This window comes from Equus quagga, chromosome 10 (assembly GCF_021613505.1).
Source record: "Equus quagga isolate Etosha38 chromosome 10, UCLA_HA_Equagga_1.0, whole genome shotgun sequence".
In the NCBI taxonomy this organism is placed as follows: Eukaryota; Metazoa; Chordata; class Mammalia; order Perissodactyla; family Equidae; genus Equus; species Equus quagga.
Window position 1 is genome coordinate 82,472,434 of NC_060276.1, and position 24,886 is coordinate 82,497,319.

General features: G+C 42.4%; 1 protein-coding gene across 1 annotated transcript in view; it reads left to right on the plus strand.

Annotated features, from left to right (window-relative positions):
* The window catches only part of DGKK (diacylglycerol kinase kappa), a 112,395-nt gene extending 99,545 nt beyond the window's left edge, over positions 1-12,850 (plus strand). The window contains exons 19-28 of the mRNA XM_046672625.1: positions 639-735; positions 1,010-1,117; positions 1,749-1,862; positions 2,210-2,344; positions 3,531-3,691; positions 4,279-4,420; positions 5,444-5,530; positions 9,121-9,231; positions 11,519-11,636; positions 12,771-12,850. Of these exons, the coding sequence (XP_046528581.1) occupies positions 639-735; positions 1,010-1,117; positions 1,749-1,862; positions 2,210-2,344; positions 3,531-3,691; positions 4,279-4,420; positions 5,444-5,530; positions 9,121-9,231; positions 11,519-11,636; positions 12,771-12,850 (1,153 nt within the window). The remainder of the gene's footprint in view (positions 1-638; positions 736-1,009; positions 1,118-1,748; positions 1,863-2,209; positions 2,345-3,530; positions 3,692-4,278; positions 4,421-5,443; positions 5,531-9,120; positions 9,232-11,518; positions 11,637-12,770) is intronic.
* Positions 12,851-24,886: the final 12,036 nt, after the last annotated feature.

The following is a 24,886-nucleotide window of genomic DNA, read 5'->3' on the forward strand; positions in this document are numbered from 1 at the left end:
GGATCCTGGGCATTGATATGACACCGCTCATCAGGCCGCACTTACACAGCGTCCCACATAGCACAACAAGAAGGACCTACAACTAAAATATACAACTATGTACTGGGGGGCTTTGGGGAGAAGAAGAAGAAGAAAACAAAAAAAGATTGGCAACAGATGTTTGCTCAGGTGCCAATCTTTAAAAAAAATAAGAAAGAAATTGCAGTCTGAGAGTCTTATGTTTCAAATGAAATTGATTCCAAGCATCTGAAATCTTGTGCTCCTGGAGTAGCACTTGCCAAGGTAGCTGGCATGTACCAGTCAGTTGTGCTCACAGCTTTTTATAAGCATTGCTTTCTGAATATAGCCTCTCTCTTCCAAGTCTGAACCAATATAAGCAGTAAGGAAAAGTGGCAAAGCGATGGGACACTGAAGCTTCTAGGGGGCCCAGGAACCCATTTCAGCAGATGTTTGCATGGGGATACCAATTGCACTATCTTAGCATCCTCTCTTGTGTCCAGTTACCATTCAACATAACTCCTCTCTATAAGAAGGCACTTGAGGAATAAGATGGTGTTCCTCTTGCTTTCCCTCATCCATTTATCTTTATATTATTCACCCTCTGACTACCTTTTTTTTTTACCTTTATTTCCCTGTAGTAGCCGCATCAAGAACAAGATGTGGTATGGCCTTCTGGGAAGCAAGGAACTTTTCCATCGCTCTTACAGGAAACTGGAAGAACGAGTGCGCCTGGAGGTTAGTGGAAAAGAGGGTAATCTTTCCTGAGACATTACCAACGTAGCTGGATGAGTTTGGGAATCAACTTTCCCCTACATCCTTGGTTCTCCTCGAGCTTTAACTCTGATCCTCATTGAAAGCACATAGGAGGAAGGCATGAAGATAGATTTCTATTTTATGGATAAGAAAATGATAGCATGAAGAGAAGCCAGAGCCCTTCCCCCATCTCTGCAAATGTCCCTTCACACTGGTATCTGAAGAGCCAGCCAATGAGAACTACTCTTTTTTTCAGTGTGATGGAGAAGCCATCTCCTTGCCGAACCTGCAAGGCATTGTAGTGCTCAACATTACCAGCTACGCTGGAGGTGTCAACTTTTGGGGAAGCAGCACAGCAACCACAGTGAGTATGGAACAGAGGACAGGGAAAGAGAAAGGCTTGACCCCTCTAAGGTCTCTCAGAAAGGAGAGCTGGACTGGCTGGAGTAGGAAGTGGACAATGGGAGAAGAGGAGGTGGACTGGGAACCTTTATTAGCAGCAGCTATATGATCAGGTTTTTTAAGGCAATTACCATCCCAGATCATAAGAATCAACCAAAGACCTGAGGGATCAGATCAATTCTTAGGTATTGCCTGGACTTGGAAGTTTACACTCCTCAGGCCTGACAGATCCTTGAAAGGTTACCCAGGCCAGGCTTTTTTCTCCAAAGAGGTCTGTCAATAAAATCTCCTGGAAAATTGGCCATGGCCCCTTTTCTCTGAGCTCACCCAAGAAGGCCATGAGGCCAGTGGGACTGGCCTTGGGGATTTATGATGCTGGATTGGTCAGGGAGGGAACCAGCTAAGAGTTGTGATCTCAGTGCCCTTTTCCCAGATTGTCTTCCTGGCCTCATCTTTCCGCTTTTAATATGTAGTTTCTCCACTCTTCATGAGCTAAAAAATTCTCACCAGGAGCCTCCAAAGCATACTCGCTTGTGATGGACAAGGTGTGGCTTCTCAAGGGTGGGATATATGACACAGTTCTTCCTCCTCAGGAATATGAGGCTCCTGCGATAGATGATGGGAAGCTGGAGGTAGTGGCAATCTTTGGTTCCGTACAGATGGCAATGTCCCGTATCATCAACCTGCATCATCATCGCATTGCCCAGGTAGGCAAGGGCTGGGTGGGCACGAGAAAGAGGCTGAGCACTGTGGCTACAATCCAGGATGTGGGGTAGTCTCAGGAAGTAACTGGGTATAAGAGTGGCAGGGCAGAGGGGGGAGGCTATCTGGTGGGCAGCAAGGTGCTGGCTGAGGTTGGAGTAAGAAGCAGTAGGTACCAAAGGAGCAAAAAGCCCATAGGAAACAGGTGTTTCCTCTCTGGGATAATCTCATTCACAGTCTGCCAGTCCTGCTTCAGATATACATTAAGGCCATGACTGAGAGATTATCAGATTGGTCTAGAGTAGTTGCCTCATTTTTCTCCCCCATTCTGCCTCCTCCTCTTCTCTGGCAGTGCCGTGAGGTGATGATAACCATTGATGGTGAAGAAGGTATCCCAGTGCAGGTGGATGGGGAGGCCTGGGTTCAGAGGCCAGGCCTTATCAAGATTAGATACAAGAATGTTGCCCAGATGCTGACAAGAGATCGGGTAAGAAGGGGAAGTCTCATCTTGGGCTCCTACATTGTCTCATCTACTGCTGTCACTTGAGTACTGAATACTTCCAGTCAAGCAGAATTCCTCAGAGGGAGGTGTGCATGCTACTTATATCAGAGTCACCTTGAATGCTTGTTAGAAATGCACATTCCTGGGTCTCACATCAGGCTCACTGAATCAGATTGGGGATGGGTAGTTCCTGGGAACTTGCATTTGTAAACAAGCTCCCTGAGACATTCTGATATATACTGACATTTGCAAACCATTGTCCAAGAGAGTGAGACAAAGAGCTCTCTCCTGTGGTTTTGAACAGAGTTGTCCTCCTCCCGCCACTGCACAGTGAGCTAAAGGCCTCAGGTGGTTATGGGTAAATCTGCTCCTTCAACAAGAGATTCTTCACTGAATATGGTCTTTAGGTTCCTCTAAGGTTCCTAAAATGCTGCATTCACAAATCTCATCCACTTCAGCTAAACCATTTAAAGCTAGAAAGGAGACATTATTGATCAAATGCTCAGTCTTGGAGACTTTCTTCCACTCTGACCTGTGGACAGTCCATAGAAACAGCAACAGAGAGGGGAGAGGGAGTCTAGTTTATAAACTGCCTACTTTATGCTGGGCACTTTACATATATTCTCTCAAGTAGGTCCTCCCACCAATCCTATGAGGTAGATACACTTATTCCCACTTTACAGGTGAGGAAAAGGAGGACCAGAGAGGTTAAATAATTTGCTCAAGGTCACATAACTAGTAAATGACAGAAGCATGATTCAAAATAAAACTAGATATGTCTGGCTCTAAAATCCATCACAACATATTGCCTAAATTTGGCAAAGAAAGGAGTATGAAAGGTGTCCATTCTCTTACTGATCATGATGCCCTCATGTAGGAGCTTCTGGGAGGCAGACATCTGTCTGATTCAAGCACATTGTCCCAAGACTCAGCACAGTAACAACAACTAAAACTAAAACTAAAAGTGCCTAGTATGAAAGGGACATTGAATAAAATGATGGATAGATGTATAGGTGTGTAGATGGATGTATGGGGGGATGGATGGGGCCATCTTTCCCCTTTACTCACTATACCTGCAAATATCAGACTCATAGACAGATCTGTCACATGCCCTCTTAGCTACAACAATGCTACAGCAATCATTGGAATCTGCCACTATTTTCACCTCCAGGACTTTGAGAACTCAATGAAAATGTGGGAGTACAAGCATACTGAAATTCAAGCTGCCTCTCAACCCCAGCTGGACTCCAAGGAATCTCAATATAGCCTCTCTGATGAGGAGTATGCCCAGATGCAGCACTTAGCTCAGCTTGCAGAAAATCTCATCAGCAGGTAAGTAGACTGGCCCAGATACAGGGCTGAGAATCCCAAGAAGAGATAGAGAGAAGCCGATTTGTGTCTATTGGCTACTGGGGAGCTCTGCCTCAGAAAGGAGTCTTGCCCAGAGCCCTAAAGATTAAAAGGGACCCTGGCAATCCAGGCCGGAAATAGTCTTTGTGCTCAGCAATAAGGCAGCTTGGATCTTTCCCATTAGGCCCAGAGATGAACTTTGATGTCCTCCTGCTGCCCGTGACCCAACAGGACTGAGAATGTTTATCCTTGCCCTTAAATATCAGGAGGGCCTTGGAGTTCCTGGAGTTAGCTGCCCTCCTCTATTCTGGCCTCCCACTCTCCCGAAGCACACAGTATCTAATTCAGGTGAGACAAGGATGGACAAAGGTGAATACCTAGAGAAGAGTAGAAACATTTTCTGGCATAAGTGGCTACCTAGAGACAAGTATAAATAACAGGAGGGAGTAAAGAATCCAATTCAGGGACCCAGGGTTTTCATTTCTACCTTTACTCCAACCCTCACCAGCACCCTAGGCCAGAAGTCCTTCAGAACTCCAGACTCATCTATCGTCCTTGCTTTATTACAGACTTACTGACCTGAGCAAGGTCCACCAGCATGTGTCTGTCCTCATGGATTCTGTGAATGCCAGTGCTAACATCTTGAATGATATATTTCACAGCCAAGACAGTGGCAATGAGGCAGGTGCAGCTTCCTGCACTCCTATTGAGGTAAAGGGAGAAGGGGCAAATAAAGGAAAAGAGTCAAATCAAATAGGAAAGGGGATAAAAGAGAAGGAAGGGGAGCCAGAGGCTGGGTGGAGAAACTGGGAAAATGACATGGCAGGAAACTAATGGATAGAGTGGAGGGGAAGGCAGGTATTCCTTGACTTGTTACAGGTCCAGAGTAGCTACGGGGGGAATCCCATAGCAGATTTCATCAGCCTGAGAGCTAGCTCTCTTCTCTGATAGCCATCTACCACACTGGCCTCGGGGGAGAAATAGCCAGTGAATGGAGAGAAACTTGGCCTAGGCCCTTCCTCATCCCAGGTGGATCCCTGTATAACCTGTTAAGGTGACACCTATTAATTGAAACCTGAGCTCCAAGCTGCCTTGGTTTCCCTCTTGAGAAAAAAGTCCAGATTAGGATACTTGATGTTAAATGTGCCGTCCCCTGACTTTACTCACTGCCACAAGCTTTAAGTGATGCTGTTATAAACTAACTTTAATACTAAGCAAACGATACAAAAGGGCCGCATACAGGGTCAGGGTCTCCTAGAATATGGGTTACTTATTTATTCTGGGCCTGATCTTAGTTGGAGGAGATCTGGAGCTCAAGGAGGCCTGGAGTTTCAAGAAGAAGATAATTGGGCCTAATGCCACCTACCATGGGAAAGGTGGTTTTAGCTTAGTGGCAGCAAGTAGCCTCAAATTTACTCTCTGGTTTGCATATTTCTTATTTCCCTATACCCACAGCATTCAATCAATGATGCCAAATGCCAAGTTGTGCTGTGCCACTTCATAGGACACACCAATACAACTGTACCAGTAGTTGACAGCTGGCATCAGTTCTGATTGGTTGATGCCCATGCTGTACGAGTCGTGCTATATTTTGAATATTACTTTTTCACCTACAGCCACATCCTACTAGCCTGCTCCTACCTTCCCATGGAGAAGCCAGCTGCATGCTTACTAACCAAAAACTCCTCTGTCTTTGTCTTTCCCTTCCTTTCTTTTCCTTTCGTCTCCTCTCAGACTCTAAACAGAAATGACGCAGTAGATGTTACATTTAGTCTTAAAGGGCTCTACGATGACACCAAAGCTTTCCTGGATGAAAACTTGGTGAGTGGAGGGGGTTGGAACAAGGGAGGGCAACGTATCCCATCTGAAGATGGTCATGATCTATGCTTGGTTCTAGGGCATTGGAAGACATGTAGGAGCATTTTGGCCAGGTGCTTACCTGCCAGTCCCCGCTGTGTCATCCTCACCCAGGGTTGTCATTAACTGTATTGCTTCATAGGTTATGCTAATCCATAGGGACTACCATATCCTTGAAGAAAAGTCTCTCCCTCTCCGTTGGCAAATGTCTCCTGGGTCAAGACCAGGCTAATCAAAAGTAGGATGTTCTCATCATACCTAATACAGCTTCAGAAGAAAAGGATGGGCTCTTTTGACTGCTTTGTATCTCCCAAGTTTCCACATACCTCTCTCACCATGTGGGAAGACAGTATGAAATAGTGAGAAAAGTTGGAGACCGCTACATTCAAATCCCAAATGTGCCACTTACTTGCTGTATTAGTTTCCTAAGGCTGCTGTAACAAAGTACTAAAGCCTGGATGACTTACAACAGAAATGTATTGTTTCACAATTCTGTAGGCCAGAAGCCTGAAACCCAGGTGTCAGCAGGGCCACGCTCCCTCTGACACCTGTAGAAGAATCCTTCCTTGACTCTCCCTCGCTTCTGGTGGCTTGCTGGCAATATTTGGTGTTCCTTGGCTTGTAGATGCACTACTCCAACCCTCCATCTTCGCGTGGTGTTCTGTCTGTGTCTCTCTGTCTTCACATGGCCATCTTCTTATAAGGACACCAGTCATACTAGATCAAGGGCCTGCCCTACTCCAGTATGACCTCAGTTTAATAACTAATTACATCTGCAATGACCCTATTTCCAAGTAAAGTCAGATTCTGAGGTGCTTGGGGTTAGGATTTCAATATATCTTTATTTTGGGAGGGAGGTACAATTGAATCCATAATACTAGCTGTGTGTAGTAACTTCACCTTGCTGAGTGTAGTTTCCCTATCTACAAAAGAGGAATTGTAATCTCTACCTCTCCAGGTTGTTGTGAGGATTAACAAACTATTGTATGGTAAGTGCCTAGCTGTGGCTGGCACACAGTAGCAACTCGATAGATGGTAGATTTTATTAGTGGTAGGGAAAATGGACGGAGGCTCAGTTTTCGAGCTACAAAAATAGTTGCATGTTCTTCATAATGCAAAGCCCATAGGCACACTTGGTGAGTGCTCTGATGAGTCAACTGACCATGACCACCCCACTCTTGGATTGGCTGCTAAGGCCCTGAGGCAGGTGTTAGTCTTGCCTCTCATCTAATTAAGTTTTATTTGAAGAGAGGCTTCTGAGTTGACATTGCGAGAAGTGCATCTACTCCCCTTTTCCACTTGCACAGGCAGCAGAGTGGCTAAGGCAATCAGGCCAGGCTGTCCCAGCATCTGAGCCCCAAGCTAGAGTCTTTCAGCCTCAGACAACAGCAACAGAAGTACCTTCTATATATAGGCAGAGCTCAATGGCCTTGCTGGTTTGGGCAGCAGGAAATATAAGAGCTTGGCCTCTCATTGCCACTCAAGATTTCTTGAGGCTCATGGCCTGAATATTGATTCATACCAGCCAACAACCCAAATTGAGTACACACCACACAATATAGGACATGATAAGGAACCCCACACACATGCACATGTCCAAATGAGGCCAGGGGGCAGACAGCAGCTAACTAATAATGACCAGAAAGGCTATGTCACGGAGGTGGCATGGAGATAAGTTTTCTTTCATTTGGGTGTTGTTATTCCTCCTCTTGAAGGAGGGGGACAGTAAGAAGTTTACTGTTGGCAGAGGGATGTAGACTTATGATGAAGGAAATCCCACCCAGTAACTTCCGCTTTCCTTATTTGGCAATCTCATTGCCAAATAAATATGCTGGGACAGTGATATGTTGGGACAGAAACCAAGAAATGAGCAACAAAATCCTCTGAGTCGATTTGCACATTTACCTCAGATAAGAGTCCTGGACAAGGTCTTTATTGGAGCCAGGACAAGAGAATAGAGCATGAGACTCAGGCCCACCAACCTACTATTTTTCAGAGCCTGAGTCTCCAGATGCCAAATAGGAAGTCATTAGGAATCCATTTTATTCCTCTCCTTTTATGATTAGGAATCATTTTCCAGGGCACCAATTTGCTCTTTCTTCTCTGTGGCTTTGGGTTTGACTACCAAACCCCTTTTGAGCATTGCTGGCAATTATGCCCCTAAGGACTTCCTGCTCTTCCTTTCTTACCTTGAAGTGATGGTCATTTCTACCTGACATCCGCTCTCCCCCATCCCATCGCCATGTGCACACAAATGTCCTGTGCATCTGGGCTACTCTGTACTGTCCTAAATCATTAGTTGTAAAACAAAAGTAAGAGATTATTCGTCAGCACTGACTTATTTCTCTCTCATATCCAAACCCGACTGGACATAACTTCTAACCTTATCCACCCGCCACCCGTTTGTGACAGTTGGCAAGGCTTCATTTACGGCTGGAGTACCAAGTGGCCCATGCACAGCAAGAAGCCATATAAGTGCCAGATTGAAAGTAGAATGCATGCCATGGAGGAGAAGTGAGGCCAAGTTAGGTGGGCCAAGTTAGGGCTCAAGATATCAGCATGCATCTATTTTCCAAGCTCAGTATTTACTGGAACATGAACTATCTCACCTATGTTGTTGGTCTAGGACTTGGTTTGTCTGAGTTGGAGATGGTGCCAGAAGAATCTATTTTAAGCCTCCCATGGACTATAGATAGTTCATCCTGTGGGTGCTGGGAGTTACTAGGGAATGCTTAAGCTATGTTTCCTGAACCTGTGAGACAAGTCATCTGGAACTCATTTCTTAATGAGTGAATAACTAGGGGCTAACGCACAGCCTGGGGAGGCAACCCCTCTTTGCCAGGAAGGGAAATTTTGAGCCACTCTCTCTCTAGCCCTCTCCTTGCTTCACAAAGCAGCCTTTGAATTATGCTAACTGTGTAGTAAAGATCTCCCCAGCATCTGGCCACCCCACATATCCTTTCTGCGACAATGTGGTTTAGAGGCTAGCTATAGAATTAAACATATGAGTTCTGTCTAGCCATGTGATCTTGAGCACTAAATTTCTTTAAGTCCGTTTTCTCACCTATAAAATGAGAACAACAGTACCTTGTAAGGTACTGAAAACTTATTGGGAAGATGGGATGAAATCATTTACGCACAGTGCCTAGCATAAAGTATGTGCTCGAAAATTGGTAGCTGTTATTTAGGGGGGGGGGCACTTAGATGCCGGCAGGGACTTGAGGGTCAAGGGTAGGACCCTTGTCCTGGACCCTAAGCTGTAGGGGTATAACTCAGTGTTAGTTGACACTGGTCAAAGGGCCTTTCTGCTGGCCAAACTATGAGCACACCCAGCCCCAAGGAAAGCCTCACCATCTGGTTGTTTCCTGGGTCTGCCTGTTGGAAAGAAAAGAGCTGGCTACACTTTCCTATGACCCCAAGGTCAAAGGAGATGCAAATTGGCCCCCTGTGATCTCATGGCCTCTAGCAGGGACTGGGATTAGGGGAGAAGGCAAGAATCTATGAAGGCAGGGTGCTAGGTGTTGGACACTCACTCTTTTTCCTGTCTTCACCAGCTGAGAAATGCTGAGGATGAGGCCACACTACAAACCGCCCTGGATGCCATGAATAAGGAGTTTGAAAAGCTATCCAAGATTGACTGGATGAGTTCAATCCTTGTTCCAGAGGTATGTGACCTGGGGATTGAAAAATAAAGGGGAAGAGGGATTCTTCCTTGGTGCTTTACCTTCCAGTGTGGGCCAGGACATAGTGACTGACGTAACAGAGGGAGTCCAGTAGTGGCTTTCAGCTTGAGCTTGATGGAGACTTCTCTTCCCATGTCCTCATCATAAGTAGACAGGACAAGGAAGAAAGCACACTGAAAAATTAGATGGCCATGGGAAAGTAACCAGAAAGAAGAACACTCCGTGGCAGGAGATGATTGGGAAAGAATGAGCAAGATTGTTTTTTTTTTTGTGCTGTTCTCCTGGCCACAATTCCCCTTCCCTTCTCAGTATCTGCTGCCAGGACTGAATTTCATTTGGTAACTACCATTATGGCCATACCAGTTGTTTACAGCCAACATCTGTTCTTAATGGTTGGTGCCCAGACCATACTGGTGGTTAAATCTTCCAAATATCACCTCTCCCTGCTGCTTCCTGCCCCTCCCACCCCCCTGGGAGGATATCAGGCTCTCTCAGTGCCTTCCCCTAGCAGGTATGTGGCTTAAAAGAAAATCAAGCATGGAAGCAGTGGCTCCAATGCAGCTGTAGGGACGCTGTCATTTGTGGACAACTCTGAGTGCTTTCCTGTGATCAAAACATAATCTCATTTCATAAATCGAATGACCCAAAGATGTCCACCTGTCACTAGGTAAATTATTCCCCTATGGTCTGACAGCGTTTTTCTTTATCTCTCTCCACCATGGAACTTCTCATTCCAACCTGTAGGAATCTCTGGTTCCCTTACTCATTATACCTGTTTTCTGGCTCCATACACCACTTATATGCACGTGAGTAAGCCTTACAGGCATGTTTGGACTAGTGCACCAATCAGGCTACCATTTAAGAAAAACAGCCGTATACAAATTCAGGTCTTAAAGGATTTAATAACTTTCTCATATACCTTTGCTGATCTTGATCAGTAGCCCTCTGGGGAAGGAAAACGTGCTGTTATGCAGAAAAGGAAGCAAACTCTTGTAGTACCCCCTTTCTATTATTACTCAGTTCAGCTATATCTCATCAAGCTCCTGAGCTACGTGAATGGGCTGGATATTGAGAGAAATGAGACAAACAGTTCATGCCCTGAGGTCTCAATATATGAGTCTGCCTGACCTAGGGCATAATCTCTTTTCTGGACTTCAGTATATCCATAAAGATGAAGGACTGAGGCTCTAAAGAAGGGCAGAGTGGATTCAAAGAAAGCCAGGAAGATGTTGCTCATTCACTTGACACCAAACTTGCTCATCTTAAGGCCACAGAAGATTCAGATCCACTTTGGTGGGGAAAAGCAGTTTGGAAATCAATTGTTCATTGGACTTTCCAAGGCTTAGGCTGAGCAAGAAGGTCCTGTGCCCTTCCTTTAGGTTTCTTCTGAAAGGCGATTCTGAAGGCCAGTGTACGTAGCATAGAGGAGAGAGGGTAAGTGGGAGTCAGAGCAGGAAGAGGAGGAGGACAGGTTTACACCCTTCTTCTAATGGAAGAGATCGGAGGGATAAATCATCTTGAAGAGAAGAAAAGCCCAAAGTTTCTTGGAATGTGTTTGGCTGGGCTTTCTGGCAATGAAGTTCATCTTGGAATTATGTTTTACTGAGACCAGTAGTAAAACAAGACACTTTAGAATGAGCGAGAGGACTGGGAGGCTCAGCTGGAATTAAAGAGCCTGCATGATTTGTATAGCAGAGAACCCACCCACATCCATAATCAACAGCAATGTGTAGAGAAGCCTCTTTGCATTTCAGATAGGGAAACAGGTGGCCTGGGAGGCAGGTTCTTCCCTATTTGAAGGTATTTGGCCAAGGGAGTGAGTTGGGGCTCACCAAACCGTATGTCTAAAGGAAGGGGTGCTTTTTTCTAACTCATGCAGAGGTGCTATATGGGCTAGCAGTGACCCTAGCAATCTCACCCTAATCCCTAGCCACATGACCTCAGGTGACATAATTGAACTCTCTGAACCTCGGCTTCCTCATTTCTAAAGTAGAGAGGATAATAGCCACCTTCCAAGGTTGTCTTGGGGCTTATATGCGAGCATTTATTAAAGCATCTAGCAACGCACCTAGCACAGATCTTGATAAAGATTAGTTACCATTCTAGGTCACAGGGCTAGTGATTAGGGGTGTCTCCCACAGCTGGATAGATAGCAGATCTGCCTGTTTTCTGCAGTCATCCTTGTTCACCATCTTGCCAGGCCTCTAGGAATTGTTTCTGAATGTTAGGCAACTAACATTGTGACCTTCCTCTTGCTGTGGTTTTCCAGGAAAAGTCTTCAGACACTGACAGTAGAAAATTGAAAGTTAAGTTCCCCAAATTGGGGAAGAAGAAGCTAGAAAAGGAAGACAAGCCTAAATCAGGCCAAAGAGTTCGGAGTTTTATTGGTAAGTCACCTCCACAGGGATAGGGGTCATGAAGATTTCCCCAGCAGCCTGGGTACCTCCTAGAGACCTAAAGCTCCCGTTAGAAATGTTCCCAGGTATGGTGGCGATGGAGGGAGGAGGAGGCAAGCTGGGAGCTAACCTTAAGCAATGCCAAGCAGTCTCTAGGACAGAGTGTGAGTTAGAAAGTGATATGGACGTTGGTATGGGGAGAACCTGAGAAGGAACCTTGCTGTGTGGTCTCTGATATAGACAGCTGAAGAGAAAAATGAGAACAGGCAGTTACTTTTTTTCTGCCTGACCCACTCTTGTCCTTAGTTGATAAGGTATAAGAAAATAGTGATCCTTAGATCTCTCTCCCAGTCAAATTCAACTACAAGCTTTTGGCCCTGCTCCAGAAAGCAGTATTATTTGAGATGGGTTGGGGGTGTCAGTGCTGAGCACCTACAGGCTCAGAAACAGGTTACGTGACTTATCTAAACACGTTTATTCCCTATCTGTTATAGTAAGTCCCTGGAAATGCAAAATTTCTATGTTTCATTATTTGACTTTTGGTTCCATCCCTTCTTCAGAATTGGACTTAAGCATTACTGATATGTCAGTGGGGCTCAAAAGGTTCTCCTAGAGTTGTCAGTTATGCCAATTCTGATGTCAATGGGCTCTCCTAAATTTTGGGCCTAGACAACCTGGAAACTTGAGAGATATAGCAATAGTGGACATGGGGGAAAAGGGATGGAGGGTGGTGGTTTGTTTTGTTTTTGAGGAAGTGAGAGTTTGCACAGATGCCAAAAGAGAATCTCCTGGACCAAGCTGTGTTTCCTCAAGTTTGCTTCAACTGGTTTGATTCCCTAAGATTCTGCCAGGTGGGAGACCATGGTATTTGAGACATTTTCTGAAGATTCTAAAGGGATCAATAGCAGTTCCATGGATTATCAGGTTCTGAGAACTCATCTCATTTGTGTTTGGCTCACATAGTGACAGCTAGTTTTCTCGGATGGTTCAGAAATGGTTGGTACAATAGGAACAAACCAGTCTGTCCTCTAACGGACTGTTTGTTTGCTCTCTTTAGGGTCCATACATTTGGGCATCTGGCAATGTGCTGACCTCATTATGTCTATACTTGTTTTCTCTCTGAAGGAAATTTGTGGCATCGCAGAAATCGTGAAGATGAAGCAAAAGATGATGAACCTCCAATGTCATCAAGATCTCAACTGTAGCCCTTGAAAGCTGGAAGGAGAACTCAAAATGTTTAGAAACTCTTGAAACCTCAATACAGGCTAGACTACATTATTTCAGAAAAAAATGAGCACCACCAAGAAAGATCCTCCAATTCTTTACACTAATGCATTTTTCCTGGACTCAATCAGGTCTCCTTAGAGGTTTACATTTTCTCATTGGCCAAAGATTCTTGTTTCGAGTTGTCTTGTTCAGTTCTTCTTCTCTTTGTGCATCTTGAGCAACCACAGTATTTAATTGGGATAAGCTCTTTATGAATGGCCTGGGATCTACAAAGGATTCAAGGAAGTTCACCTCTTTAGGGAGTTTGTGAATGGTTTTCTCTGACGGGCAGAGAAACTGTTGATGCTTGGGAATGAATGAAAGAAAGAAATACTCTCAGGGAGATGAGAAGAGGGTCAGGGCAGCCAAGCTTGGTTGTGTTTCTCCCCTAATCCCTGCCAGTTGCAACTTGCAACTTCAGGAGGTCTCTTCTAGTTGGCTTATTAAGATGAGAACTAGGTCTTGGGGGCTTATCCACTTATCTGTTACAATCATCACCATGTGAAATTTTTTCTTGTACACGGGATGACCGCTCTCTCTGCAAACCCTTTGTTTTTCCATGTGTTTCCATGTGTCCATGTATGTCTTCGCATATGTCCAGGTGGTGCTCTGGTGGCTGGGTGGGCCCATTGGTTGGAACTCACTCCTATGGCAACCATATAGGCTCCTACTGCCTTGATCCTAGCCTGCATGCCTCCATGGAGTGTTTGCCTGAATTCTTGCTGGATTTTTTAACTAAATGTTTTGCCGCTGTGCTGCAGTATAGATTATGTATAGAGACATAAAGATGTATATATAAATATATATATTTTTTAAGAACTGAAAATACAACTCGACATCTAAGTGACCCTATAATTTATTGTGCTAACCAAGGAATCCCTCCCCACCCTTATCCCATCCCCCACCCCCATTACCCTACACATACAAACATATGCCTCTACCAACTGCCCTAGTTCTTGGTGGAGCTTCTAATCTTTTGGTGCATTTTCAGTGTCTTAGAAGTGGTTGGGATCCACCTATAGCCCAGCTGATTCTGACGCCCCCTTAAAATTCTGAGCCAGGCCATGGAAAGGGGAACAAAAACACCAATGCCCTAGAGAAAGGAGCTAAGCTGGCATGCTGCCCTTTTTGCTCTATTTGTCCTGGACTCTACATCAGCAACTGCCCCGGCCTGTGCTGTCCCCTTCCCCAGTAAAAAGACTATATGGAGCAATCAGGCCTTGAACTCTGTGACTTAGATGCAAGTCACAGCCCAGGCCCTTCCCCACAAGCCCCATCTTGGCCTGCATCTTCTGGACAAGCGGTTGGGTCAGTCCCCAAATCACCTTTGAATCTCCCATCTTGCTCCTTTCCTTTGAGTACAGAGGGACATTGAAAGTGACCAGAAAGAACATGGGCCTGGGAAAATGGAGGCTAAAAGCCTCTGCTTTTCCCCTGGTTCTTCTTCCAAATTTCTCATGAAAACAAACTAGGCCAAAATTGCTCCAAATCCCAATTAGCATTTTTTTTGGAATGCCTGCTCCCAGTCAGGGAAATCTAATCAAACTCCAGTGTCCAGACAGGTTCTCTCTGGTCTGCCTTGTATCCCCACCGCTTACCCCCAACTCATTCCTTTGGGTAAGTGTCCCTTCCCACTTATTAACAGAAAGCCAGAAAACTGGCCTCTCCCTACTTCTCAGACAAACTCAGCGTGCTCAGTTACCTGACTCAGTCCAATGGCTGGTCCATCGAGGTGCACAATCCAGACTTCAATCACTGGTTCTCAACTCTGGAACTCCACCAGCCTAGCCCACTTAAACCAGCCACCTGTGTTCCACCTCTGCAGGGGTGAGGAGAAAAATACTAACAAGGGGATAGTCCCCAAACGTCTGGTTGTTATGCCAAACAAACAAAGAAGTCCTAGCTCTACAACTAGGGAAGAAAGTTAATGGAAAAAGATGAGAGAAAACATTTACAATTTAATTAAGCATCAGCATATGTTAACTTTTTCTACGTATCTAAGTGGGGAGTGTGCTGTTGCTATGTACTTTGGCTTTCTTTGCATCACTCTTTCTTCCCAGGAGGAGGTATTAGATCAAATCAGCAAGGTCATCATGGCAGCCCGACTTGGCTCTTCTGCGGCTGCACGCACACTCACAGAGTTGGGAACCAAGTTGCATTTTCCTCAGTAGAACATTTTCCAAAATGGAAAATTTCTAAATGAGCAAATTTAAGGAAACAGAAGGAAGTCCTGGGAGAGGGTAGGTAGCCTTATCTTGGCAGTGCCTAAGCAGGGCTGTGTCTTGTAATTATTTTTATCACCAATGATAGTAAACTGTAATAGGACTCCATCTTTTGTGCTTTCTTTGCTGACTTGCTATACATCTTTGTACATTGTAATGCTACTGTTGCTCTGTTGTACCATCTGTATTCCCTTTCACCCACCCTGTCGTCCCACCCTGAGTCAGAATGATATTGAATGAAACCACTAGGATTGGGGCTGGAGTCAACTTATGGAATTGATAAGTAATAAGGCCCAGGAGCAGGTGTGGTTTGCTAAGTCACTTGGTTACCTCCTAAATTGCTTATGTACCAGTTGCTTCCCAAAAAGAAAGACAGCTTGCTTAGCACCTGTTCTTGCATGTACTAGCTTGGAAATAAAGCAAGATGTGGGGAATCTCTTTCTCAAAGGAGTTGGCTTAGCCTCTAGAAGCATAAGCTCCTTTCAGGACATCATTGTTAAGTACTTGCAGTAATACCAGTGCTCAGGTGATGGGACCAGACACCAAATATCCATTTCAATTATGTTCAGAGATGCCATTAAGAGCCAAAGTTCTGGGGTTTGGTTGCATCTTTGGTAGCACTTTCTGAGGAATTGATTAGGTGGGCAATTCCTGGCCAGAAGAACAGTGGGGAAGGAGAACACCAGTGGACTTGGACTGCCACCAACTGCTTCTGGTGTTAATACAGGTCAGCAGTTATCAGTCCCCTCTCCAAAAAAGACCTGTGCTGTGTCCAAAAGCGCAGGGGAAGAATATGGAAAAGATTTTCAACTTAATAAATTAGGTTAAATGTTGATCAGAAGAAACAGTTGGGGTCAACATCATCCTCCCTCAGGACACAAGCAGAAGAATTTTAGTTTCATAAAAGATAGAAACTAATATCAAAGCAACCAAACCCCTTAGCACCATTCCATCCTGTAAAGAACCTCAATTGGCTATATGGTTTGTGGAATTGCATTTGTCTATTTGCTAATCCGTAATCCATGTTGTTTTCTGTTCTGTGTTTCTTTTGTTTCCTCAGAGGCCCCTGCAAATAAGCGGCAGGGCCAGGGGCTGGTTGGGGGAGGAAGCTGGGGCAGTTATGGGGTAATAGAAAAAAGCCGAAAGAAAAGGTCCACAAAGTGTGCCTATTCCTCCTCCCCCCCAAAATGGAACACCGGTCCTCAAAGTTAATAAAGTTTTGCTTCTTAAAATATTTTAATAAATAGATAAATGTAATCAACACCAATGTCTCATCATTTAACTTGGCATGGAGGGAGTTGAATGGTGGTGGAAATAAGGGGTGGGCTTGGGTGGTCATCCAAGCTCTAAACAAGCCACATGCATGTAGGGATGGCAGGCGAGGGAGGACAGCAGCAGCACAAGCCAAGGCTCTTCATCAGGGTGATTATAACACTAAAAGGGCTGCCACAAAAAGCTCTAAAACTTACCTGCAACTCAGGACAATCCTTTTAGGAAATACCTGCCATTGCACTTGTTCTAGAAGCCAATTCTCTGCAGGATTCAGATTCAACAAAATGAATTAGTTACTAGGGAGGTGAAGTGAGGTAGAAGAGTACAGCCCAGACTGCCAAATAGGTGCATAGGTGCCGGCCCTGCGGCCGAGTGGTTAACTTCGCACGCTCCACTCCGGTGGCCCAGGGTTTTGCTGGTTCAAATCCTGGGCACAGACATGGCATCACTCATCAAGCCATGCTGAGGCAGCGTCCCACATAGCACAACCAGAAGGACCTACAACTAGAATATACAACTATGAACTGGGGGGTTTTGGGGCGAAGAAGAAGAAGAAGGGAAAGAAAAAGAAGATTGGCAACAGCTGTTAGCTCGGGTGCCAATCTTAAAAAAAAAATAGATGCATAAATGCAAAAAGCACCTTGAGAAACTTTTGACAATATAAACTGCTCCCCTAACACATCACATACTCCTCCTCCCTCCAGAAGGTTTTGAGGTGGGAAGGAGTATTCCGTTCAGAGACAAAATTGGTGATGCCTGGGATCAAAAATGGTTCAATTTCTGGGCCGGCCTCGTGGCCAAGTGGTTAAGTTCGCGTGCTCTGCTTCGGCAGCCCAGGGTTTCACCGGTTCGAATCCTGGGTGCGGACATGGCACCACTCATCAGGCCACACTGAGACGGCGTCCCACATGCCACACCTAGAAGGACCCACAACTCAAAATACACAACTATGTACCGGGGAGCTTTGGGGAGAAAAAGGAAAAAATAAAATCTTTAAAAAAAAAAAAAAAGGTTCAATTTCTGCCCTAACAGTGACTGGGAGAGGCAGTTATTAGTCACATTTAATAGGTGGGCAAATGAGACTGTACTAGATCAGGATTCCAAAAAATGCAACACCAAAGTGAGAACTCAGATCTTCTGTATCCTTGCCTTTCAAATACTAAAAACTGTCTCTAACTTAGAGACAAAACAGTTGTGACCTTCAGAACCACATTTCAGCCTACGCCCATAAAAACTACATTCTTAGGCTTTATGAGGGAAGCAGACTTGCTGTTGAGGAGCTACCACCGGGGTGGGCCCTCTAATTCATGTTAGGAAGTTTACACTCCATCCTGTAAGCGAATGAAAGACCATCAGAATTGAATGTGTCTGTTTTTTAAATTATCATAAAATAAAATCTTTTTTTTTCTTTTGATGTATAATTCAGTGAAGGTAGACATTCGTGTAACCACCGCCACTTCAGGACCCAGAACATAAATCTCCTTTCTATCATTCCTTTCTAGCCACACCTTAACTCTACCTCTAACCACAGATCTATTTTCCATCCCTTCAGTTTAGTCCTTTCAAGAATGCCATAGAATACGTAACCTTTTGAGACCAGCTTCTTTAACTCAGCATGCCTTTCGGATTCTTTCAAGTTGTCATGTGAATCGATACTGTTTCTTTGTATTGCTGAACAGGATTCCATTGCATGACTCTACCAGTTTGTTTATCCATTTACCCATTGAAGGATCTTTAGGTTTCCAGTTTTGGGCAACCATGAATAGAGCTGTTATAAACATTCATTTACAGGTTATTGTATTCACTACTCTGGGACAAATACCCAGAAGTGGGATTGCTGGGCTATATGGTAAATGCATGTTTAACTTGATAAGAAACTTCCAAACTATCTTCCAGAGTAGCTGTGCCATTTTACATCCCAAACAGCAAAGTTTCAGAGTTCCACTTGCTCCACATCCTTAATAGCTCTTGAAATTCAGTAATTTTTATTTTAGCCATTCTAACGGGTGTTTAGTGGCATCTCATCATAGCATTTCCATAACAGCTAATGATGTTGAACTTTTTTTTTTTTTTGGAGGAAGATTAGCCCTGAGCTAACTGCTGCCAATCCTCCTCCTTTTGCTAAGGAATGTTGGCCCTGAGCCAACATCCATGCCCATCTTCCTCTACTTTATATGTGGGACGCCCACCACAGCATGGCGTGCCAAGTGGTGCCATGTCCACACCCGGGATCCGAACTGGCAAACCCCGGGCCACTGAAGCAGAACACGCGCACTTAACTGCTGTGCCACCAGGCTGACCCCTTAACATCTTTTTATGTGCTTATTTGTCATACTTAAATCCTCTTTGGTGAAGTTTTTGTAATTGTGTTTTTCATTTACTCACTAGTTGAGTGTTCAGAATTCTTTACATATCTCAGATCCAAGTTCTTTGTCAGATATATGATTTACAAATATCTTCTCCCAGTCCATAGTTTGTCTTCTCATTCTCTCAATTTCTTTCAGAGGAAAAGTTTTACATTTTTATAAAAACAATTCATCATTTTTTTTCTTCTATGGAGGGTGCTTTTCATGTCACATCTAAGAATTCTTCCTCTAACTTAGTGGTTCTCAACCAGGGTGACTTTGCCATCCAGCGACATTGGGCAATGTCTGGACACATTTTGGTTGTCACAACTTGGAGGAGCAGTGCTTACTGGGATCTAATGGGTAAAGGCCAGGGATGCTGCTAAATATCCTACAATGCACTTCCCACAATAAAGAATTATCTGGCCCAAAATGTCAATAGTGCTGCTGCTCAGAAACCCTAATTTAACCTCAGGTCACAAAGATTTTCTTTTATGTTGACCTCTAAAGATTTTATAGTTTTATGTTTTAATTTTAGATCGATGACTCATTTTGAGTTAATTTTTGTATAACGAATGAGGTTTAGATGAAGGTTCATGCTTTAGCATAAGGATGTCCAAATGTTCAATAGACCATGTACTAAAAAGACCGCTTTTATCACTGAATTGCTTTTGCACCTTTCTCAAAAATCAAACAGCCCTAAATGTGTAGGTCTATTTCTGAACTCTCTATTCTATTACATTGTTCTCCTTCTCTTTCCCAATACCAAACCATATTTATTACTGTAGCTTTATAGTTAGTTTTCAAATGGGGTGGTGTGATTCCTCCAACCTTATTCTTTTTCAAAATCGTCTTAGCTATTCTAGTTCATTTGCCCATGTAAATTTTAGAATCAGTCTACCTATATTTACAAAAAAATCCTGCTTGGATTTTGATTGATATTGAGTTATATCTACAGATCAATTTGAGAAGTGACATCTTTACTCAATTGACACTTCCATTCCATGAATACAGTGTCTTTCAATTTACGATTTCTTTTATTAGAGTTTTGTAGTTTCCACCACACAGATTTTGTCAATGTTTTATTAGATTTATGTCTAAGCATTTCATTTTGGGGAGTTATTATAAATAGTATTTTAAAGTTTTAATTTTCTTCTACATTGCTACGATATAGAAATATGATTGATTTTTGTGTGTTGACCTTGTGTTCTGTGACCTTGCTAAATAAGCACATTAGTTCTAGGAGCTTTTTGTAGATTCTTTGAGATTTTCTACACATATAATCATATCATCTGCAAAAAAAGTCAGTTTTATTTCTTTCTTTCCAATCTGTACTCTTTTTATTTCTTTTTCTTGTCTCATTGCACTGGATAAAACTTCTGGTAAAACATTGAACAGAACTGGTGAGAATGGACATCTTTGCCTTTCTCTTAATCTTAGGGGAAAAGTATTCAGTCTTTCACCATTAAATATGACGTTACAACGTAGATTTTTGGAGACAACCTTCATCAGGTTGAGGAAGCTTCCGTCTATTCTTAGTTTGTTGATCATTTTTATCATGGCCGAATGTTGAATTTTGTCAAATGCTTTTTTTGTGTCCATTGATACATGATTTTTCTTCTTTGAACTGTTAATACGGTTGATTACATTGATTGATTTTCAAATATAGAACCAGTCTAGCATTCCCAGGACAAACCTCACTTGTTTGTGGTATGTTATTTCTGGATTGGATTTGCAAAAGATCTTTGAACCTACGTTTATGAGGGATATTGCACTGCAATTTTCTTTTTTCATACTGTCTTTGTCTGATTTTGGTATGACGGTAAAGCTAGCCTCATAAAATAAGTTGAAAAGTGTTTTCTATTTTCTAGAAGAGATTGTGTAGAATTGGTGTTAATTCTTCCTTAAATGTTTGGTAGAATTCTCCAGTGAAAGCACCTGGTAATGGAGATTTCCTTTAGGGGAGGTTTTTAACTATGAATTCAATTTCTATATTAGCTATAGAACTACTCAGGTTATCTATTTTATTTTGGATGACATTTGGTAGTTCGTGGTTTTCAGGAAACTGGTCCATTTCATCTAAGTTGTTAAATGTATGTGCATAAAGTTAGTCTTAGTATTGCCTTAATAACCTTTTAATGAATGTGAGGTCTATATTGATTTCCCCTCTTTCATTCCTGATATTGGCAATTTGAATCTTCTCTCATATTAATGTGTTTAGCCTGGCTAGAAATTTATCAATTGCACTGATCTTTTCAAAGAACCGGTTTTGGGTTTTGTTGTTTTTCTCTGTTCTCTGTTCTTTTTTTTTAATTTCATTGATTGTTGCTGTTTATCATTTTTTCCTTCTGCTTGATTTGAGTTTCTTTTGTTCTTTTTCTAGTTTAAGGTGGAAGCTTAAGTTATTGATTTCAGATCTTTCTTGTTTTCTAATAACAGCAGTTAATGCTGTAAATTTCCCTCAAGTCACTGCTTTTTGCTGTATTCAACTAATTTTGATATACTATATTTTCATTTTCACTCTGTTCAAAATATTTCTAATCACTCGGGATATCTCTTTGACCTATGGATTATTTAGAAGCGTATTACTTAATTTCCAAGTGTTTGGCGATTTTACGATTATTCTTCTGTTATTGATTTCTAGTTTAATTCCATTGTGGTCAGAGAACACGCTCTATATGATTTCAATGATTTTTCATTGGTTAAGCCTTGTTTTATGACCTAGGATACGGTCTATCTTGGGGAATGTTCCATGTGTACTTGAGAAGAATGTGTACTCCTGCTGTTGTTGGGTATTCTATAAACGTCGCTTGGATTCAGTCAATTGATGGGCTTGTTCATTTCTTCAACATCCTTTCTAATTTTGTCAGCTAGTTTCCATCAATTACTGAAGCTATAATTGTAGATTTGTTCATTTCTTCCTTCAGCTCTGTCAGTTTTTGCTTCTTCTATTTTGGGTCTCTGTCATTAGGAGCAAACACATTTAGGATTGTTATGTCTTCTTGGTGAATTGACACTTTCATCAATATATAATGTCCCTCATTAACCCTGGCAATTTTTTTGCTCTGAAGTCAAATTTGTCTGATGTTAATATAGCCAATCCGACTTTCTTTTGATTAGTTTTTGAATGGTATCTGTTTCCATCTTATTGCTTTTAACCTATCTATATAATTATATTTGAAGTTTCTATAGGTGGCATATGGTTGAGTCGTGTTTTTAATCCATTCTGACAATCTCTGTTTTTTCATTGATGTGTTTATAGCACTTAATATAATATTGATATGACATGATTTAGGTTTTCCATTGTACTATTTCTTTTCTGTTTGGTCTCTCTGATTTTTATTCCTCTTTCCCTTTTCCTGCCTTCTTTTGGATTATTTGAACACTTTAATATATAATTTTAATTTATCTATTGTGACTTTGACATCACTTTGTATAATTTTTTTAGTAGTCACTCTAGGGATACAAAATACATACTTTTTGTAGCCTATTTAGAATCAGTATTTTACCAATTGAATTGCACTGTAAAAACCTTATCAGCATATGGGGCCCTTAACCCTCTCCACTTTATGCTGTCATTGTCTTATGTATTATATCTACATACAATGAAAATCTCAACAGAAAATGTTGTAATTTTTGTTTTCAATCAAAACTCAAGAGAAGAAAAATAGTCTATTATATTTACCCAAGTATTCACCAGTTTTGTTGTTCTTCCTTCATTCCAAATATTCCAATTTCCCTTCTGGTATCATTTCATTTCCATATGAAGAAATTCCTCTAGCAATTCTTTTTCAGCAGGTCTGCTTACGATGAATTTTCTTAGTTTTCCTTCATCTGAAATTGTGTTTTAAATTTTACTTTCATTTCTGAAGCATATTTTTTCTAGATATTGAATTCTAGGTTGATGAATCTTTCAGCACTTGAAAAACTTTGTGTTGCCTCCTCCTGATCTACAGTTTCTGATGAGAAATCTGCAGTCATTCAAATTGTTGTTCCCCTTTCTTTCTGGATACTTTCAAGTTTTTTCTTTGTCTTTATTTTTCAACAGTTTGATTATGATGCATCTATCTATGGGTTTCTTTTGGTTTATCCTGGTTGGGATTTACTCATTTTCTTGAATCTATAAGTTGGTGTCTTTCATCAAACTTGGGAATTTTTCAGCCATATTTCTTCAGAGATTTTTTTCAGCACTGCTTTCTCCTCTCCTGATGGAATGCCAATGGCACGACTGATAGACCTTTTATTGTTGTCCCACATGTACCTGAGGCACTGTTTATTTTTCCTCCAATCTTTTTTCTCTGTTGTTCATATTGCATAATTTCTATTTACCTACCTTCAAGTTTACTGACTCTTGCTTCTGACATTTCACTTCTGCTATTAAGTCCATCCGGCGAATTTCTTTTTTTAAATTTCACTTGTATTTTTCAATTCTGAAGTTGCGACTTGGTTTCTACTTCTTTATATCTTCTATTTATTTGATGAGACTTTGTATTTTAACATTTGTCCCAAGAGTGTTTGCGACTGTTCATTTGAGATTTTAACAGTAGCTGATGTAAAGTCATTGTCAGATAACTGCAACATCCACATCCTTCTGTCACTGATATCTTGTCTTTTGCTATGCAAGTTGAGATGTTTGGTTCTTTGAATGCCTGGTAATTCTGGAGTATATCTTGGACATTTTGAATATGACATTATAAAGCTCTAGGTCTTGCTTAAATTGTATGGAAAACATATTTTTGCTTTACCAGTCAATCTGATTAAGTTCAGGCCACACATTCCCACCAACCTTCTATGGGCTGATGGTCCAATGTCAGTTCAGTTTTTAAAGACTTTGCAGTGTTATTCAGATCCGTCTGGTGTGTGTTTCACTAAGTGGTCAATCTGAAAACTAGATGGATGCCTGTTAGCTCAGTTCTCAAATTCTTGGTATGCTAATTAGGATCTGATCAACACATGCACAGGTTAGTGGTGCATATCCAGGAACTCATAAAAAAACTTCATGGGGTCACTTTCCTGAGCCCCTACCTCACATCCTCCCCATTACACTCCTAATTCCTGGGACTTCCCTTTCACTCCTCTCAGTGGAAATTGTTCACTTCTGCAATTGTGTCACACTGGAGGCAAGCAGTGGGAGGAGAGAGAGACAAAAATGCAACAGTGGTAGCTGTGCCCTCTTGTGGCCACAGTTCCATCAAATAGAGATTAAGGATCCTCTCCCAAGAGTATTGGTTCCTGAAGGCTCCCATTACTACCACTGTTGCTGCCACTGCCTGACTGCCCAGGGATTGGGATGTGAGATAAGAGAGGAATAAAGAAAAAATGGGGGACTTTCCACCATCTCACTTCTTAAGCCAGAACAAGAGGGCTTCTCCTAGACCTCTCTGTCTGTACCACACTGCTCACTTCCAGGTTTCCAGCTGCATTAAGTTCAGGTTGAGGAATCCAAGACGTGGGGGAAAAAGTAGGAAACTCACCACTGGTTTGTTTGTTCCTCCGATTCTGGTGTTCTTCTCCAATCTTCCTGCAGCTATTTACTTTTCAGAATTCTCAAATAGCTGGGCCATGCATTCTGTCCAGGTTTAATGATTGTGTTCAGTAAGAAACAAAGACTGTCAGGCACTTAACCATCTTACCCAGGACTGTAATCTAGAATTGAATTTTAAATAAATCATTCTGGTGGTTGTATGGAGGATGGATTTGAAGGGAACATGATTGAAGACAGGGAGACCAGTTAAGAAAATACTGTAGAGATCTAGGCAATAGATGAGATCTCAAACCTGAGCAAAGGTGGTAGAGATTATGATGAGAATGCCAAATCAAGAAATATTTGGGAGGTAAAATCACCAAGAATTAATGAGGTCACCCTCTTATAAGGCCATAATTGAAATATGTAAGCAAGAAATTGAAAGTGAGGGGATCTCATCAAAATGGCAGTGTAAGCAGACTCTGAACTCATCTCCCATGAACACAACCAGGTTACAGATACTTTTTGAAAAACTACCCTGGATAGAAAACTGAAAACAGGGCTGGCCCCGTGGCCGAGTGGTTAAGTTCACGTGCTCTGCTTCAGCGGCCCAGGGTTTCACTGGTTCAGATCCTGGGCATGGACATGGCACTGCTCATTAGGCCACTTTGA